We start from the raw sequence: 18866 nt of genomic DNA, 5'->3' as shown, positions 1-18866 counted from the left end.
AGACCAAGATCGACACCCAGACCAAGATCGACACCCAGACCAAGATCGACACCCAGACCAAGATCGACACCCAGACCGAGATCGAGACCCAAGAAGAGATCGATCTCCGATGAGCAAGATTTCTCGGGACGGACACCATATCAATAAAGCATAGTCGCACACAGATTCCCCACTCCTGACATAAACGTTAACAGTTTAAACTACATAAAAGTATATAAATTGTCATTCCCCCAAAAAGACCGCAATCGATGACCTGATACATGTTAATGGATGGCGTATATCTTTAATCTGATGAAAATTTATGTTCATTATTTTCACTTTAAATGCTTCAACGGGAAAAACAAGCATCAATTACAAAAATGGAAATTTTTGCTATTTTTGGAACGAGACAGAGACAAATAATTCATAAGAATCATTAATTATGAGTTTTTAAAAAATAAGTTGAAAAACATGAACATAAAGAATATTTACTAGAAAGCTGGGTGACCCCTTAGTGGGTCGATTGGAAGTGATGTGTATTTTTTATGGATGGAGGGGGAGTCTGAAGCTGTGGAAGGGCTTCATGTGGAATTGTTCCCTTTTGACCTTCTTATCCAAATGGTCAAGTTGAGTGCTATCTCCTTTGTAATTCCGATGGACATCATTTATGAATGACTCCTAACAGGGGGTCTCAATTAAAGTAACCATCAAAAAATATTTATACTGTTATTTTGTCTATTTTGAAATTTTGTCATTTTTCTATGTGACCGAAGTGTGGACAACTGTAAAAATTGTGTTGCTCGGAATCTGAACCATAAATAGACCAAGAATTAATGACTCAAATGTCAGTCCATAAAAGAAACTTTCACTAAATTCAGAAACTTTTGAATCAAAATACTCAATTTTCATTGATCAACTTACCTTAGTTTACCTGCAAACTATATAATGTAGGCTGTGAAATCATTCATCTTAGTTAACAGATGTCCATAACACAGTAGGACAGAATACCTCTCTCATCTTCTGTCTTCATTCACAAACTCATATAACTCAAAAAAAATCTCAATAATTCCTAATAAACAATGGCTTTATCCAGAGTAATTTCATCAAAATACATACCTAAAGCACATCATCGATTCCATCCAGCTATCATAACATGCCTACGAAACATTTCATCCGAAAACATCGACCTAAAAGCCATTCTCGCTGATAAAATTCCACAAGAGCAAGAACGAATCAAAAACTTCCGTACATCACATGGAACCACAAAAGTTGGTGATGTGACAGTCGATATGATGTATGGAGGCATGCGTGGCATCAAAGGTCTAGTTTGTGAAACTTCTGTATTAGATCCAGATGAAGGTATACGATTCCGTGGACTTTCAATCCCTGAATGTCAACAAGTGTTACCTAAAGCAGAAGGTGGAACTGAGCCATTACCTGAAGGACTCTTCTGGCTCTTGATAACTGGTGATGTTCCAACTAAGGCACAAGTCGATTGGCTATCAAAGGAATGGGCCAATCGTGCTGATTTACCTGGATATGTCGTGACCATGCTCAACAATTTCCCATCAACACTTCATCCAATGTCACAGCTGTCAGCTGCCGTTACAGCACTGAACCATGAAAGTACTTTTGCTAAGGCATACTCAAAACGTGTCCATAAATCCAAATATTGGGAATATGCATATGAGGACAGTATGAACTTGATTGCTAAATTGCCAGTTGTTGCTGCAACAATCTATCAAAATATCTACCGTGATGGAAAAGGAATTGAAGCAATTGATCCAGATCTTGATTGGTCGGCAAACTTCTGCCGTATGCTTGGATATGACAATAAGGAATTTATTGAATTGATGCGCTTATACTTGTCAATTCATAGTGACCATGAAGGTGGCAATGTCAGTGCACATACAGTTCATGTTGTCGGATCAGCTCTTAGTGATCCATACTTGTCATTTGCAGCTGGTATGAATGGCTTAGCTGGACCACTTCATGGTTTGGCTAATCAAGAAGTGCTGGTGTGGCTACAAAAGCTACGATCAGCACTCGGCGATCACGCAAATGAGGATAAAGTCAAAGATTTCATCTGGAAGACACTAAAATCTGGACAAGTTGTTCCTGGCTATGGACATGCTGTTTTAAGAAAGACAGATCCTCGATACACTTGCCAACGTGAATTTGCTCTTAAGCATTTGCCTGATGATCCATTATTCAAGCTTGTCAGCAACGTCTACAAGGTAGTTCCTCCAATCCTGACTGAATTAGGCAAGGTTAAGAATCCATGGCCAAATGTTGATGCTCATTCTGGTGTCTTATTGCAATATTATGGATTGAAGGAAATGAACTACTATACTGTGCTGTTTGGTGTCTCACGTGCTCTTGGTGTACTTGCATCACTGGTTTGGGATCGTGCCCTGGGATTGCCTATTGAGCATCCTATATCTATGTCTACAGATCAATTAATCAAGGCTGTTGGACATGAATTTTAGATTTAATTTACGATTTATGATTATTTAGATAGTTATTAGGCTTAATAAGCTTCTCAGTAACGGAAGTGATTCTGGAACCGATGCATAATAAAAGCTCTATACGCAAAAATGATGATTATATCAAAAATGTGTAATTAATCCTTTTTTATTACAAAATGTATCTAATTTCAATTATCAAGTCAATCAGCAGTCAATCCATCTATAATCCAGAACAAAAGCATCAAAATTTAAGTTTAAGGCACAAACAATCCTCAAATTATTAAAAACATCCCATTTTTACGTTCCTTGACCTTTATCGCATCACCATGCCAGTCAGGATGAGTATATCCATCCACACACAAAAAACTTCCGTTCCAAACATCTTTTAAAATTTAATGGAAGGAATCCTTTTCTATGTGAAGCAATGAAAAATTCCAATTAGATGCAGTTGAAAATGTAAAAGTTTTGCATCGAATTCAATCGCAATGTTAAAAGTTTTTTTTTGATTTAAGGAGGAAGGAGAATTGGTTGGGAATTGATTTGAGGATATGGGAGCTTTGAGACGCAATTTTTAGTGATTTTGTGTAAGTTCTCCATGATCTGGGTATGTGGGAGTGTAAGGATTCTCAAAAAGTACATCATGATACAATAGGTCACCGCTATGTAAGGTTTCCCTAAGTCTCGATCTTGAAAAATTCTCGAGAACTCGGTGACATAGCGATAAGTGTTCCCGATGCCTAGACCGAGACCAAGACTTCCCTGGGAGTCCGAATATTTGCCATAAAACGCAATTATCCGTGAAGTCTAAGTCTCGGTATTGGCATCGGAAACCCTTACCGCTATGTCACGTGTTGATGGTAAGACATTAAGTTACTCTAACGGCACCATGACGGCGCCCATTTTATGGCGAATATTCGGTTTACTTAAGCCTTTCAGTATTTGTTATGTTACAGTCAAGGTATTGCAATTTGACAAGACAACTTAAAATTAGTTGGTTCGAATCTCATAAATTTCATTTTCAGTTGAAATTCTGACATCAGATCAGATTAGACGACCAGGCTGGGTCGTGAATCTAGCATAATCCTTGATATAAGCCGAATATACAACAGGTCATGGCGACACCAGCCAGGTTCCGAATTTTTGGTCAGTCAGCCAATTTGAGCTATTCTGGTCAACAGCTCAACAGCATTGAAGCTCCGGATAGGATTAGATCAAGGAACGGTCACCAAATCAATATAGTACAGCTTTTAACAGCTTATGCTACCAAAACGTCCAGTTTTATCAAGGTATACCTAATTAGACAACAAGACACTCAACCGCTAAAAAGGCACCAGCTCGACATCTATGTATCTATTCCACAAATAAATTGTCTGCAAAAGAAAAAAAAACTTTTCATCAAGAATTTTTCCACATTTTTTCCCTTCAAATGTTGATTTATCAAATTAAATTTAATTTGAATATTTTTTAGTCTGAATGAATAAATTTATCTATCTCCTATTTATGTCCACAAGCTATAACTTATAGAACTAAAAATATTTTTTGTTGATTTGAACATAAATTGAGCATCCATTAAACTATGCATTCAATTGAATATAAATATTTTTGATTAGAAAACTTTTACAATTTTCCATAAACATTTTTCATCTCAGCATGATGATATTTGTCTACCTATGGTATGGATATACCTCATGTATACATGAATGTACCCGAGCGACACATTGCGGTTAAATCTGTTAAACTCCATGGTGCTGCTCCGGGGTAACTTCGGATCTTTCCGTTAATACAGCGACACAGCAGTGTCCTGGTGAGTATCTTGTGCTACTCGGGAATTTTGAAAAGCATTTTTCAATAAAAAGTTTTATTTGCAATATTGCATGGATATTAAATTGACTGCTGGTGTGTTGAGTGCATTTGGGTTGAGTAGCTTTAGATTATATTTGAATAGCTTGTAAGCTATCTGCATGTGAGGAATCGATAATTAAATTGATAATTATTATTAGCTTTCCATATTGTGATGGCAATGCCACTAGGGGTGCATTCAGGAGGGGAAGGGGTTTTGGATGGTCAGAACTCCTCTCCGAAGGGGCGTTGCAAGAATTTGTTTTGGAAGGATAAAGTTAAGGATGAATTTTTTGTGACCAAAAATCATCCCATCCGCCCCCTGAATAAGTTACTAAGCCCCCACCGAAATTGCGTCCCTCTTCCTCCCCTATGTCTGATTACGTCCCTCATGCCCTCTCATGCCCCCTCATGCCCACCCACGCCTTTACATCTCCCTTAATCCCGCAACTCCTCAGAAAAAGTCAAAAAATTGCAACTGGATATCCCCTTTCGATGACACTCAACCCTTTAGTTCTCAAATTCCCCACAAAATTCGTAATTTATTTTAAATGAACAAGTTTTTGAGAGGTTTAATGATAGGTAGGAAGGAATAGATTTGAATTTTTATTCCGCTCATGATATTATCCTACTTCCTCAAGAAGCACAAATGAATGTGATATTCCAATGATGACAAGGAAATGAAATTGAATAAAAATATAATAGAATAAATCCTCAAAACGGCACAGAAGCTATCTTGAAGGAAGGAGGAAGAAGCATGAAATGTGGTGAAATGAGAAAAACCAATTTTTGTTAAATTTTCTTACCGAAGGATATACATCATGTTGAAGGAGTACTAACTTTTATTTATAATTGTTTGAAAATTGATGTTTACCAAATATCATGTCCGTCAAGAAATTAATTTTCAAACCTTCCGGTCATTAGTGTTCTGTTTTTAGAAATTAATCATTGAAAAGTAGGAGCAATTATTAAAGGTTGTTGCTGGAAAAGGGACTCAGTTCTTGCTTATTGACTTTATTATCAATTTTAAGACGATTTGGTTGTCTCGTCCTGTCCTCTTCTCTTCCTCTCTCATTCCTCTCTCTTTTCTCTCTTCTCCTTCTCTCCTTCCTCTCTTCCCTTCCTCTCTCGTTCCTCTGCCGATTCTCTCTTGTTCCTCTCTTGTTCCTCACCCCTTCCACTCTCGTTCTTCACCCCTTCCTATCTCGTTCCTCTTCCGATCCTCTCTTGTTTCTCACCCCTTCCTCTCTCTTTCCTATCCCGTTCCTCTCTTCTTCCTCACTTCTTCTTCTCTCCTTCCTCTATTCCCTTCCTCTTCCCTTACTCTCTCTTTCCTCTCTCGTTCCTCTTTCGATCCTCTCTCGTTCCTCTCTCGTTCCTCTTCCGATCCTCTGTCGTTCCTTTCTTCTTCTTCTCTCCTTCCTCTCTCTCTCTCGTCTGGATGCGCTTTTGAGCACAAAGCATTGAAATATGACCATAAATCCGACTCCAGACTGACTTCACTCTGGGATTTCTCTGAGATTTTATCAAATCCGGCATGAACCCATAGTCACACGAATCAGGAGTCGGGTTTTTGGCCATTTTAACGGAATGCTTTTGAATGCTCTGTCAACTACTGCTTTCTAGCTTGATCAATCTCATAAGTGACTTATAGCTAATACTTTTGACAAACAGACAGCTAGACATAGCTAAAATTTATGATTTTAAAACCATCAGATGCATTTTTAATAAACTAAATGCATAGAACCATCATGGTCTGCTATTAGCAGACCATTTACCCTTGCTATATGCTGTCATATATACTGTTAATCCTTCAAGCTTCTCTATTTCAGCATATGTAACTGAAAGTCTTACAAAACAGTCTGAATCTCATCATATTTCAATATACCCAACAATAAACTTTATTTTGAAACAAATGTAGTCCTTTATAGTCACATAATATATCCTTAAAATTAGATTTATGGTAACCAAAAGTAATAATGTATCTTCACAAGACTTTTATAACTCTATCAAAATTAATAATAAAATGTAAGGATAATGTAAGATCATAAGTTAGTTGTTAAACTTATTTATGAAAATTACCTTCCATGAAGCACAGCACTCAAAGAAGAAGATGAAGAAGTAGAACTAAAAAGTTTCAAACCGAACGCAAAAAAAATAAAAGTCATGTCTTGTAATTTCATTATGATAATAGTAATTTGTATGTTGTATGTTTAATATTCAGTTCCAACATCAGTATCCATGGTAATATAATGAAGAGGTTTTACTGACTGACTTTATCATGATTAAAGAGAACTGAAGCCGTTTGAAAATGATAAGCCACATGAGAATATCATTTGTAGATGTTTATAATACTCAAAAATATACATCCATGGCAAATGAATATTAAACACTCGAAAATTTCTCATGGGACTCGTCACTTCATATCCATATAGACACATTTTGAGGAATGAGAAAAGTTTTTTTTTTTTTTTGCATATATCTACATGTGCATAACAATAATTGACTTAAGCCTTAAGAGGCTTAGGAGAGATGTACGCAGGGGTCTGTTTCTCGTTATATACATAACGAACTGCCACTGTACTCCAAGACCCGTAGAGCTATTCCATAGACCTCTGTAGACCTACTCATACCCCTAATCTAAGGCATACTCTAGGGTACACTAAATGCGGGTGTGTTGATAGCTGTAGGGGTAGGTCTAGGGAAAGGTGTAGGGATAAGATTAGGGTTAGGTGTAGAGATAGTTGGAGGGATAGGCCAACATCAGTATCCATGGTAATATAATGAAGAGGTTTTACTGACTGACTTTATCATGATTAAAGAGAACTGAAGCCGTTTGAAAATGATAAGCCACATGAGAATATCATTTGTAGATGTTTATAATACTCAAAAATATACATCCATGGCAAATGAATATTAAACACTCGAAAATTTCTCATGGGACTCGTCACTTCATATCCATATAGACACATTTTGAGGAATGAGAAAAGTTTTTTTTTTTTTTTGCATATATCTACATGTGCATAACAATAATTGACTTAAGCCTTAAGAGGCTTAGGAGAGATGTACGCAGGGGTCTGTTTCTCGTTATATACATAACGAACTGCCACTGTACTCCAAGACCCGTAGAGCTATTCCATAGACCTCTGTAGACCTACTCATACCCCTAATCTAAGGCATACTCTAGGGTACACTAAATGCGGGTGTGTTGATAGCTGTAGGGGTAGGTCTAGGGAAAGGTGTAGGGATAAGATTAGGGTTAGGTGTAGAGATAGTTGGAGGGATAGGCAAAGGTGTAGGGGTAGGGGTAGGGGTAGGGGTAGGGGTAGGGGTAGGGGTAGGGGTAGGGGTAGGGGTAGGGGTAGGGGTAGGGGTAGGGGTAGGGGTAGGGGTAGGTGTGGGGGTAGGTGTAGGGGTAGGAGTAGGTGTAGGAGTAGGTGTAGGAGTAGGTGTAGAGATAGGTGTAGGGATTGGTGTAGGGATAGGTGTAGGAGTAAAGGTATGCGTAGGGTTAGGTGGATGGGAAGTTGTAGGGATAAATTTAGGGTCAGGTGGAGAGGAAGGTATAGGAGTAGGTGTAGGAGTAGGTGTAGGAGTAGGTGTAGGTGTAGGTGTAGGTGTAGGAGTAGGTGTAGGTGTAGGTGTAGGTGTAGGTGTAGGAGTAGGTGTAGGAGTAGGTGTAGGTGTAGGTGTAGGTGTAGGAGTAGGTGTAGGTGTAGGTGTAGGTGTAGGAGTAGGTGTAAGAGTAGGTGTAGGGTTAAGGGTAGGTATAGTGTAGGTTATAGTGGTAGGGATAGGGGTAGGTGTAGGGTTAAGGGTAGGTATAGTGTAGGTGCGCAACAAGAAACCGATCCCAGGGGAATACAAGGAGTTTGACCCCCAACTCCCTCTCTCTTCCTTCTCCTATCCCTGAATACACCCCTGAATGTACAAAATTTTCATGTTACACATGTGCTACATGTGAATAAATTTTCGAGATTTTTATTCTCATTTCGGACATAACAAACAGTTTCTGAGGACTTTACATTTTCCCTTTAGCAACTGCTATTCATTAAATCCTCTTATGAATTTTAGTAAAGCTTATAATAAAATTATGCTATATATGCAGTCTTATGTAATGGAATCAAAACATACCAGAATACTGAAAATAACAAAAATTCTTTCCTACTCGAAATTAATCAAAAAATGTAAATCAAAATCCAATCAATTGATTCCATAGAAGATGTGTCAGATGCAGCCATAGCATGAAGCAGTTTATATTATGCATATAATTTCTAATTTCCATACAGATGTAGAATATTCTAAGTTATGTTTTATAATTGTAGAATTTTCTTTGGTTGTACTTGAATTTGGGGTATAGTCTAGAGATGTTGATGAATGTGATCAACTCACCCTGCTCCTTGTCAACTCACTCTGCTCCATGTCAACCCCCCTGCTTCTTGTTAACTCTAATTACCCCTTGTCCACTTCACCTGGTTCTTGTCAACTTCCCCAGGAAACTAATCAACTCTCACTGTCCCTTGTCAACTACTGCTGCCCCTTGTCAACTTCCACAGTCTTTTTTGAACTTCCGCTACCCCTTGTCAACTCCCCAACCTTCTTTCAACTCTAGTTGCCTCTTATCAACTCCCCCTAGCCTCTTGTCAACTCCCACAGCCTCTTGTAAACTCCCACAGCGCTTGTTAACTCCCTATTCCCCATGTTAACCCATGCTGCTCCTTTTTTACTTCCCCAGCAACTTATCAGCTACCGCTGCTCCTTGTCAATTTACCCTGCTTCCTATAAACTTGCTATAAACTCACTCTACTCCTTGTCAACTCTTCCAGCCTCTAGTCAACTCAATCTGCCCTTTGTCCACTTCCCCTGGTTCTTGTCAACTTTCCAAGTCTCTTTTCAGCTCCCGCATCCCCTTGTCAATTCCCCCTGCCCTATGTATTATTCCTCTTCCCCTTGTCAATTCCCCATTTTCCTTGTCAACTCCCAATAACTTGTATAACTGAGTTGAAATGGACATCAACATTAGATGACTAGATCAGACACATCTCTAAGGATCTTCTGAACTCTTTTGAACTTTTCTTAACGAGCCAAATTTTCTAGTGCCAAACATAAAAGTCGTTATAGTTGAATGACTTAATGGATACATTGGCCAATTTTCATTTCCATCTTTTCCTCATTCTCATATCTCTGTTCTGTCTTGCTGTTTTTTTTAGTTATAACTTTATTAGAATTTTTCCTTTGTGTTATTAATATCAATAAATGTATGTGAATGTATGGATGTACGCATATATTGTGCGTATGCTAAAATGAAATTTTAAAGCATTTACGTAGATAGGCATGCTCATAAAATTTGAAAATAAACATAACAAAAAATGAATAATGATGTACATAAACGAATATCACATACACGTAAGTCAGTTATATCCTTTTTTTAAAAAATGTAAGAAGACTGCTTTAGATTCCATTTTATTACACAAACATAAAAAATAAAAATTTCATTTTTTTAGCTCTGCTATAAACTAAATGCTATATCTGTGCTAGAATCTGAGCGATGTTGTGATATAAAATATGAATAAATTATCTAATGTAATATATCATTCACAGATATATATGTAATGTGATATTTTAATTACAGTTATGGAAGGTAAATTTATGCATTTTTCAAGGACATTTGGGATATTTTTTTAGTACCTAGCAATCAGAAACTGCAATTATAATGCAAATTTTTTGTGTTCTCAAAGCTGCATGTGAAGGGAAATATTATATTTGTAATCAAAGCTGTCATCATGTCTCTTCCATCATGTCTTATGGAATATCCTAAGCTTCTGAGAAATTTTGTTGATAACACTAGAACCATTTTCTCCTGTCGTGATACGTTACGAGACGGTCTAAGTGCAACAGTGTTACGATACTTTTGTGCACCTAATATGACAAGGTGTTATTCTTGTGTCGTACCAAGGGTACATCTTGGAATATACCCATACTTTTGCGACTGCAAAATCTCATTTTGTCACTCGGATTAAGAGTTTGAAAATTGAAACTTGTATAGACATGACCACAAGTGACCGACGAAAGCGCATCAAAAAAGCTTAAACTGAGAAGTTGTTAAGGGACAAACGACAGAATGGCAGACGGATAGACAGAGTAACTAACAGTCAGAGAGATAGAAATACAGACAGACAAATAGACAAACAGACATACAGAGAGACAGACGGACAAAGTGCAGACAATAGCGACTTTTCCTTTGTGGAAAATGCCAAGCCCGCTCCACTCAGGAGAAGAGGTGGAAGCGGGGTTGTTCTGTTGGCCAAACTCCACCTTCTTACCTACGCACCAGGATATGTCTCCGGTAAGCCACGACCGAAACTTCACTCGGTACCATGCATGTAATTCATGGTATTTAGTCGGCACATAGGTTTGGCAGCACTAGTTTAAGCTATTAAAAAAACCTTAGACCCCTCCTCCCTTAAATGTGAACATAATAAGAGAACAACCCCTTTCATGTCTCATTTTCATTTCCAAAACCCCCAACCAAAAAAAATAATCAACTCCTTTAAGAAGTTCCATAAACATGAAATGCATACATTTTTATTAATCAAAAACAGCAGTAAAATCCACATTCATTCACATAAAAATCTCTACGTTGATATTTATTACTGTAGTTTTTCAACTTTTATGTCTTTGCCATATGCTTAGTACGTTAATGCATTTTTTCCTTTTATTAAAAGAAGAACGAAAAAAAATTAATTATTGTGAATTTACCTGTAGTAATGAATGACATTGCAATGGAAATGAATGAAAAAATGACATTTTATGAGAATTGTTAGATATAGAATAAAGGAATTCTTTTTCGATGTTACACAAGTCCTCCTTCTTATTCATTCATATTGTAAACAGAAAGTCATTTTCATGAGTGAATGAGTGAATTGAAGGGTAAGTTTGGTGATGTTTTGGGATGAGAGTATGAAGCGCTGTGTTTTGGTATGTAGGAATCCTAAGAGACAATGAGGATACTCACTTTGAGGAAGGTTCGACCAATACTTTAGATGTACCTAGATGATCGTCGTCGGGTTTGATGTACCTTATAGTTCATGCGGCAGGTTTGTAGCCTTGGACGAACTTTAAGGTACATCTCATCTAAAATACAAGATTATGCCGTCCTTGGCTGAAATCCGAAAGGGACAAGACATCCTGGGGCTCCAAAAGTAAAATGGCATAGGATGGTAATGTAGTAATGGCAGTAAGATGTCAAAACTGAGAATTTGGACAAGCTTTGTGATTCAGCCTGCAATAGGCTCCAAGTCAGAGTATGGATTCCAGTAAGTAATTATGCAAGAAATGCAAGCCTGTAACTCATGACCGAACCCTACGTTTGAGTGCATCACAATATGAGTATGTCTATATTCTCTTAAAGGAACTAAATATAGTATTGGGAATCGAACATCGCCATTATCATCATGTTGTCTTCACCGCAGGTAACTAAGGTTGGGTCGTCAAATGATTTAGCTTTGTCCTACTTAGTATAGTAAGGTGTGTCAGTTGAAGTTTGAACCTTTCGCCTTTCTCCTTTTAAGCCCCAGACTTAGTCCACACAGTCAAGAGTGTCGCAGCTATTGACCATAACCTCAATACTTACTTAGAGACAAAGGTGCATCCAATAGTCTCACTTCCTTGAATAGTCAGCTCAAAAAAGTATAATTTTTTTCACGTAAATCTTTTCCATCTACAGTAATTTCTCATGAGAATCCTTGTTTTTCAGTTTTTTTTTCCTTCTTTTTTCATTTAGGTATAGCATCGTATTATACAATTTTTAACAGAAAGAAGCTGAAAAGGAAGTGAACAGAAAACGTTTGTAGATATTCTGAAAAGGGTTAAACTAGAATACACATGTAGGTACACATATATACACCATTGAAGTAATTAAAAGGCATTAATTTTAATACAACGTTTACCAAAACTTCTGTATGCTGTATGGCAATAAAGTGATATTTAATATCAGATGCAAAAGGCATGTAGGAAATCTTAAGGTGATGAAAATGAAGCGGATGTCGTTCGTGTGAGAAGTTCCATAAACTTATCGTCTTTATGTTCTTACAGTATGTATCTAAATCTGTAGGGGATTAGTCTAGGCTTGAAAATCAATATTCACTCGCAAATCCTTAATTCCTAGATTTGTGCTGCTTGTGTTTAATTTGATGCTGTAAGGAATGTTTGACTTTTGGGGATTAAATTGCTGTAAATATGTTGGGAATTGCTCTTTTTTTGCGGGAGAATTTGTAGAGCAAATTGTAGGGGATGTTGATGATGATTATGACTGGAAGTTGCGGAATCGAACCTTTACTAATATTCTATTCTTGTCAATTGAGATCCATGACCTCTGTCATTGGTGTCGCATAAAGCTGACCAATTGTCAATCCCAAGTGCAACATTTTGGGATTCGAACCCACGCCTCTATAGATATATCCTTCATCTGACCATATAGCCTACATACTTGACTGTACACAACTCAATAAAGTCCGTAATCTTCACTTTCGCCTAAAATTCATCTAAATTCAGATCTCACAAAGTAAACAACGCCATAAAGCCCAAGATCCAGATTACGTCCCCAGCCTCACTAAAATCTGTATTAGCAGCTCCATCACATAATTATTTCAATAGCCAATTGTCAACCTTCCGTGTCGTTTTTTCAGCTCAAAAATCCTCAATTCAAGGGATGTAGAAAGAAGTTTCTCATTCCACATTGTTTACTTAAAGGATGCCGATGCTCTGCACGTATTTCCATGAGGCTGACATGCTTACAAACAGTAAAGTGAAAAGATCTATGAATAAGCTCCTTGTGTTTTTTTTGTGTGAGAATTGAATAATGCAAAAAAGTAAAGTGAAACTACATACGAATAATTCAGCACAAAAATGAGTGGATATTATGTAACTAGAATTTCAATTGAGGAATCTATGCATGACTGTAGCATTGTAGAATCAAAAAAAGGAATATGCACAGAAAGATTTGAAGGATAAACGAAAGTTTCAATCTCTTTCCGTTTTTTTTTTTTTTTATTTTGAACGTGTTTCATTTTGTTGGTGCACAAAAAGCTATACCATACCAACTCAATGTGACAAAATGTAAATGTGAGAAATCATTTGACGCTCTGCCTTGTAATGATTTTCAATTCACAAAAACGTAAACCTACGTACCTACCTTAACTGTAAGTGAAATAAAATGAAAATGAAATGACACGTTACCGTAATTCAGCAACTCATTTCTCTCAATACATGGGTTAAAGTTTAAAGCACGTTACTTCGATAATTTGTTTCAATGACTTTATTTTGTAGCTCTTGGATGAAGAACGAATTTTTAAAAGAAGCGAAGAAAGGGGGAATTAAATTAGATTGGTGAGGATCAAAGTGTTGATTTTGGGTTTTTTTGATTTTCGAAATTTATGACAAATTTCGAGTTGTAGAATTTTATACTTGATTTTCGAATTTCGAACGTGATTTTCGAATTTCGAACATGATTTTCGAAATTCGAACATGATTTTCGGAAATTAAATATGATTTTAGAGAATCGAATTTCGGATTTTCGAAAATTGTTTTTCAAACTTCTGAATATCGTTTTTCGAATTTTCGAAATTTGTTTTTCAAACTTTTGACAATTGTTATTCGAACTTTTGTAAAACATTTTTCAAAAATTGTTTTTGGCTTTTTTGAAAACTGTTCAAAATTATATTTAGAATTTTCGAAAATATCTTTTCGAATTTTCGAAAATAGTTATTCCAATTTTTGAAAATAGTTATTCCAATTTTCGAAAATAGATTTTCAAATGCTTGAAATTTGTTTTTTGAATGTTCGAAAATAGTTTTTTGAATTTCGAAATTTATTTTTCGAATTTCGAAATTTGTCTTTCGAATTTTTGAATTTTCGAAATTTGTTTTTTGAGAATATCATTAGGCCTTATACAGCACTAAATTCAACTTCATTAAACAAAATCTCAAACTTTCATACCTAAAATTTCACACTGAATTATTTTCCCTTTAATTAAATCGCTACAAAAAAAAAGTAGTTGAAAAGAAGCTGGCATCATATTGCAGTATTTCCATAATTATGTAACATAAATGACTAAATAAAATATACGCTTGATGCACAGAGATAAATAAATGAAAAATGAATTAATTTCCGTTCTCCTTTTTATTCCCCCCTCATCTACATCTTTTCCAATTATTTCTTTCGCAGACAGTATGTTCACATATATGTGAGAAATATCTTTGTGTTAATTATTTTTCTCTTATTTAGATATGAAAGTCTCATTAGTATGATTTTTTTTGTTCCTTACTTCTTCCTACAGCAAACACACAAGATGAGTTTTGTACTTGTTCTTGCAGAAAACGATATCATAGAGATTAATTAATTGTGTAACATGCTGATGATTCTTACATTTAACATCGTCTTAAGCGAAATCATGTAAAATGTTTTTCAGCTATTGCGGTTTATGTATGTGACTGTTTTTAATGGAAAATTGAAATTTTTGGAAGTTTTGTTATAATTTGAAAAGTTTGACATTTTAAACGAGCTTTAAAGCCAAAGCTTTAGTGTTGCATGTTCTTCTTATGGAATATATCAGTGTTGTCCAACATTTGGTAAGCAACACAACCTAAACCGCACACGGTATGGGGTTCATGTCATTTGGAAAACATTAGATACACACTAGTGTGCCGCGACACATTGTTTGAACAGCACTGAAGTAATTGAGTAAGGATATATGTCAAATGAGCAGATCTTTGTTTAAAAGACTCAATATTTACAAATGAGAGTCGTATTCTAGATCAGGTATAGGCAGTGTTGACAGGACTTCGGGAGTCCAGACTGTCTGGACTCAACAAGACCAAGGCTTCATTCCTGTTTTGTTTTTTCTAAGAGAATCTCAAATTTTTGGTCACAAGGAGGTTTTGAATCCAGAAACTCCTCTCTGACCATGTTCTTCATCTACTCTATGGAATGGTATCTTACAGTTTGCAGCTAAGCCAAAAAATGTCCTGAAAAGCATAAGTGGACAAAATAATAGCAACACATCGGCATTAGATTGGCGCAAATCCGGTTTTCTTGACGAACTAGCATTAAATCAGCACGATGTTGTCCCAATGCTATATTTTTGGCTTTCTTGGCTCCATATCCCATCCGGTTGTCTTGCTTCCATCTCTGCTCCAGTGAAACTTACAGTTCTTTCTATAAATGCATCATTTCCACAAAAATTTAGTCCATTATCTTCTCAAGTAAATTAATATCCTATTAAATTTTAGAACAAGAACAGTACAATAAAAAATATTTTTCCTATCATTCCTCAAAAATCATCCAAACTTGCCGTTTTTTTCTTTCCTTTCCATTTCCGCTCATTGTTTCATGTAAGATAAATATTATTACGTTTAACTGCATGAAGCGAGCTTTTTATATATTTTTGCAGCAAGCACAAATTTCTTTTATATTTTTTATCTCTCCACTCATTCGTCGTAAACGTACTGAACGACATAGACGCAGACAACTTGGCGACGACATCGTGAAATCTCTGAGATAATAAAAATTACAAGCTTGTTGATTTATACACGAAAGTGTCTTTATTTAACATTTAACAACAATATTCATCCTTAAAATCTAAATGTACTTCATATAAAGTACGTTTGTCTTCTTATCATCTAATGTATATCCTCAATTTTGTCTTTTTTTTTTGTATCTTTTAAATTAAATTGATCATTTCAATTCGATTTAAATTTTCAATTGGCTTTTTTTTTTTCATTGCAAAATGAAAAGCTCCGCAATGGAAATTAAATAAATTTTTTCTTTCTATCTACACAGTGTGGGGCTGTTCACTTATTACGTAACGCTTTAAGGTATCTACAGGGACGAAACCAGGAGGGTCATTTAGGGAACGGACAACTTCTGCCCCGAGACAACTTCTGCCCCGAGACAACTTCTGCCCCGAGACAACTTCTGCCCCGAGACAACTTCTGCCTTATGGCAACTTCTGCCTCGGGGCAACTTCTGCCTCGGGGCAACTTCTGCCTCGGGGCAACTTCTGCCTCGGGGCAACTTCTGCCTCGGGGCAACTTCTGCCTCGGGGCAACTTCTGCCTCGAGGCAACTTCTGCCTGGGGACAACTTCTACCTCGAGGTAACTTCTGCCTCGGAGTAACCCTCGGCCCGGGGTAACACCCACCTCATGCTTCAAACATTCTCCTTGAATTTCGTTACGAAGGAGGTAGGGGAAGGAGTTGTCCCTGTTAAAAATCTCGATTTTTCATGTTACGTAATAAGTGAACAGCCCCCACAAAAAATATGGAAATAAGGTAATTGCGAGAGCTTTGCGTTGAGATTGAGAGAAAAAATAATAAAAAAAATTCTTAATTGCTACTTAATTAAATTCAAAACAATACTGGCTAGAAATATCTAATAAAATTGTATAGAGCAAAACTAACTCTACTTCATTCACTTACAAAATGCTATGGTGTACTTACAAAAATTGAATATTTTCTTTCATTTAGTCTATCCAGAGATCTCAAATCAGCATCAAAATCACAGAATTAGTTGATTATGTGATGAATATGATGGAATGGAATTTTTCAATAATTTTGATATGATATGTGTAACTTATTTGAGGGAAAGAGCAGTCGATAGCTATGATAGTCAACCCGAGCGACACAGCACAGTTGCAAGGTCACCGTCACGTAACATAATTGACGTTGCAACATCAAAATGACAATTTTTTGAGGAAAACATAAAAATAACATCGGGAAATCCCAAGAAATATTATTTCACAGCATAAGTTATGCATTATGTTCCACAAAACTGTGTTAATTAACTAAATTAAATGTATGCTGCCTATCGCGGTAATATAAATGGATGGCTTAGGAAGATGTTACTCATAAAACTTAAATTAATGGATTATATAAATCAACACGTGAACATCTAGGTCAAAAGTAATTTAGTAACAATTTTCACATGAAGATGTGTTAAGTGTCTTAATTTTGGATGTTTAGGAGATGATCTTAAATGTCCAAATTAAGTGTTGTGCAATAGTTAAATCCACTTCTATTCAAGAAATAGAAACTAATGTAAAAATTCGAATATTTGTGAAATAGGCAATTTTTACTCCGAGCTTGTCCCGAGTTAACACGAACTTGGCTCGAGCATGACTTGAGAATGACCCGAGCACGACCCGAGCTTATTCCGAGCTTATTCCGATCTTGACTCGAGTCTAACCCGAGCTTGCTCTGAATCTGACCGAGCTTGACCTGTGCTTGACTTAAGCTTGACCCGAACAGAATTTTTTGGTGATGGCACACAAGTTGCCTGTTACTGTGCTAGATCTCCACTATATTCTTAAACGACTGATTTGTCACATTTTTAGAGCGCAAAATGAAATCTTCAGCATCGTACCACTCAGGAAGATTGTTAGAATAGTGTCTACTCCTTACCCTTTATCAAGTCACAAATTACCTTAATTAAATACGCAGTCAAATCCCGAGTAAACAACATGACATAATGTCTAGTTATTAACTAGACCTGCAGTCGACTAATGGCATATCCTCCGGTACGTTCCTTAAAATCAGTAATTAGTCAACCTTCCCTAACAGGAAAAGAGCATGCTTTCATAGTACAGAATGGCTACGGTACCTACAAGCGGTCTCTTTGCCTGTTAGGGCTTAGGTCTAGTTATTAACATTATGTCAAGTGATCCACTCGGGAATATAAATCTAATTCCATTATAATTCCATTAAAAAAGTAATAAAAATAATTAACAAACAAAAAAATCAGTTCAAAGTAAAATTTCTCATGATTTTGATCTAAATTTAACTTCTCTGTCTATATTCTCAATCTTTTTTTTTTCTCAATTCCTCAATTAAATTGAATGTTGGAAGCGAAAAATATAAAAGTTGCTTTTAAAACAAAAGCAAAAATGTTGAGAATATTAATTGTAATATTGAAATACCATATCGGTAAAGTGCTTAATAATTATATACAATCGGTAGGTATGTAGGTAGGTGAGTAAGGTATTTAATTAAAAAACTAACCACAGCAAAAGCGTCAACGTTTATTTTATCAATGCAAATTCTGTCGATATATATATACCTTGGTGAGTATATATGAGGTTGTAGAGTTAATTTCAGCTTGTCTCTCTCCCTTCAATGGCCAATTATTAAGTCATCAAACAAAATTATTCCACCTTCGTACTCAGGAATGGGGATATTGAGGCTGTTGAGAATTATGAATTAATAAAGTTGAATTGATAATTGTAAAAATATTTTTTTAGGATGTCGTTTGTAAATGAGGCTAGGGAAACCTCTACTTGTGACTGTCTATTCTATCGGCAATATGGATTCTCTAGAGGAGATTGAGGTTAAGACATCTCGGGACTATCTCGTTATTGAGGCTTGGTCAAAATCTTGACATTGATCATAACACTTTTAGGTACCATACTGGACCATTAGGATTAGAACAAGATATATTGAAAGAGATCCGTAATAAAATAGGAGGGACTCGAAGTCGAATCAGATTTTGTTGAATTTTAAATGATAAATTCAAGCAGACAGCTTTGAAG

General features: G+C 36.2%; 1 protein-coding gene across 1 annotated transcript; it reads left to right on the top strand.

Annotated features, from left to right (window-relative positions):
- The first annotated feature begins 694 nt into the window (after positions 1-694).
- LOC139092199 (probable citrate synthase 2, mitochondrial) lies at positions 695-2572 on the top strand. Its single transcript, XM_070642527.1, has one exon. The coding sequence runs from the start codon at positions 1059-1061 to the stop codon at positions 2466-2468; it is 1410 nt and encodes a 469-aa protein (XP_070498628.1). The 5' UTR covers positions 695-1058; the 3' UTR covers positions 2469-2572.
- Positions 2573-18866: the final 16294 nt, after the last annotated feature.

This window comes from Chironomus tepperi, unplaced genomic scaffold (genome assembly GCF_022539635.2).
Source record: "Chironomus tepperi strain 1889 unplaced genomic scaffold, CSIRO-AGI_Ctep_v1 contig_298, whole genome shotgun sequence".
Classification (NCBI taxonomy): domain Eukaryota; kingdom Metazoa; phylum Arthropoda; class Insecta; order Diptera; family Chironomidae; genus Chironomus; species Chironomus tepperi.
Note: the sequence above shows the minus strand (reverse complement) of the source record. Positions and strands in the feature narration are given on the sequence as shown.

Coding starts and splice junctions, on each gene's coding strand:
- LOC139092199 (XM_070642527.1), top strand. CDS start 1,059: ATGGCTTTATCCAGAGTAATTTCATCAAAATACATACCTAAAGCACAT.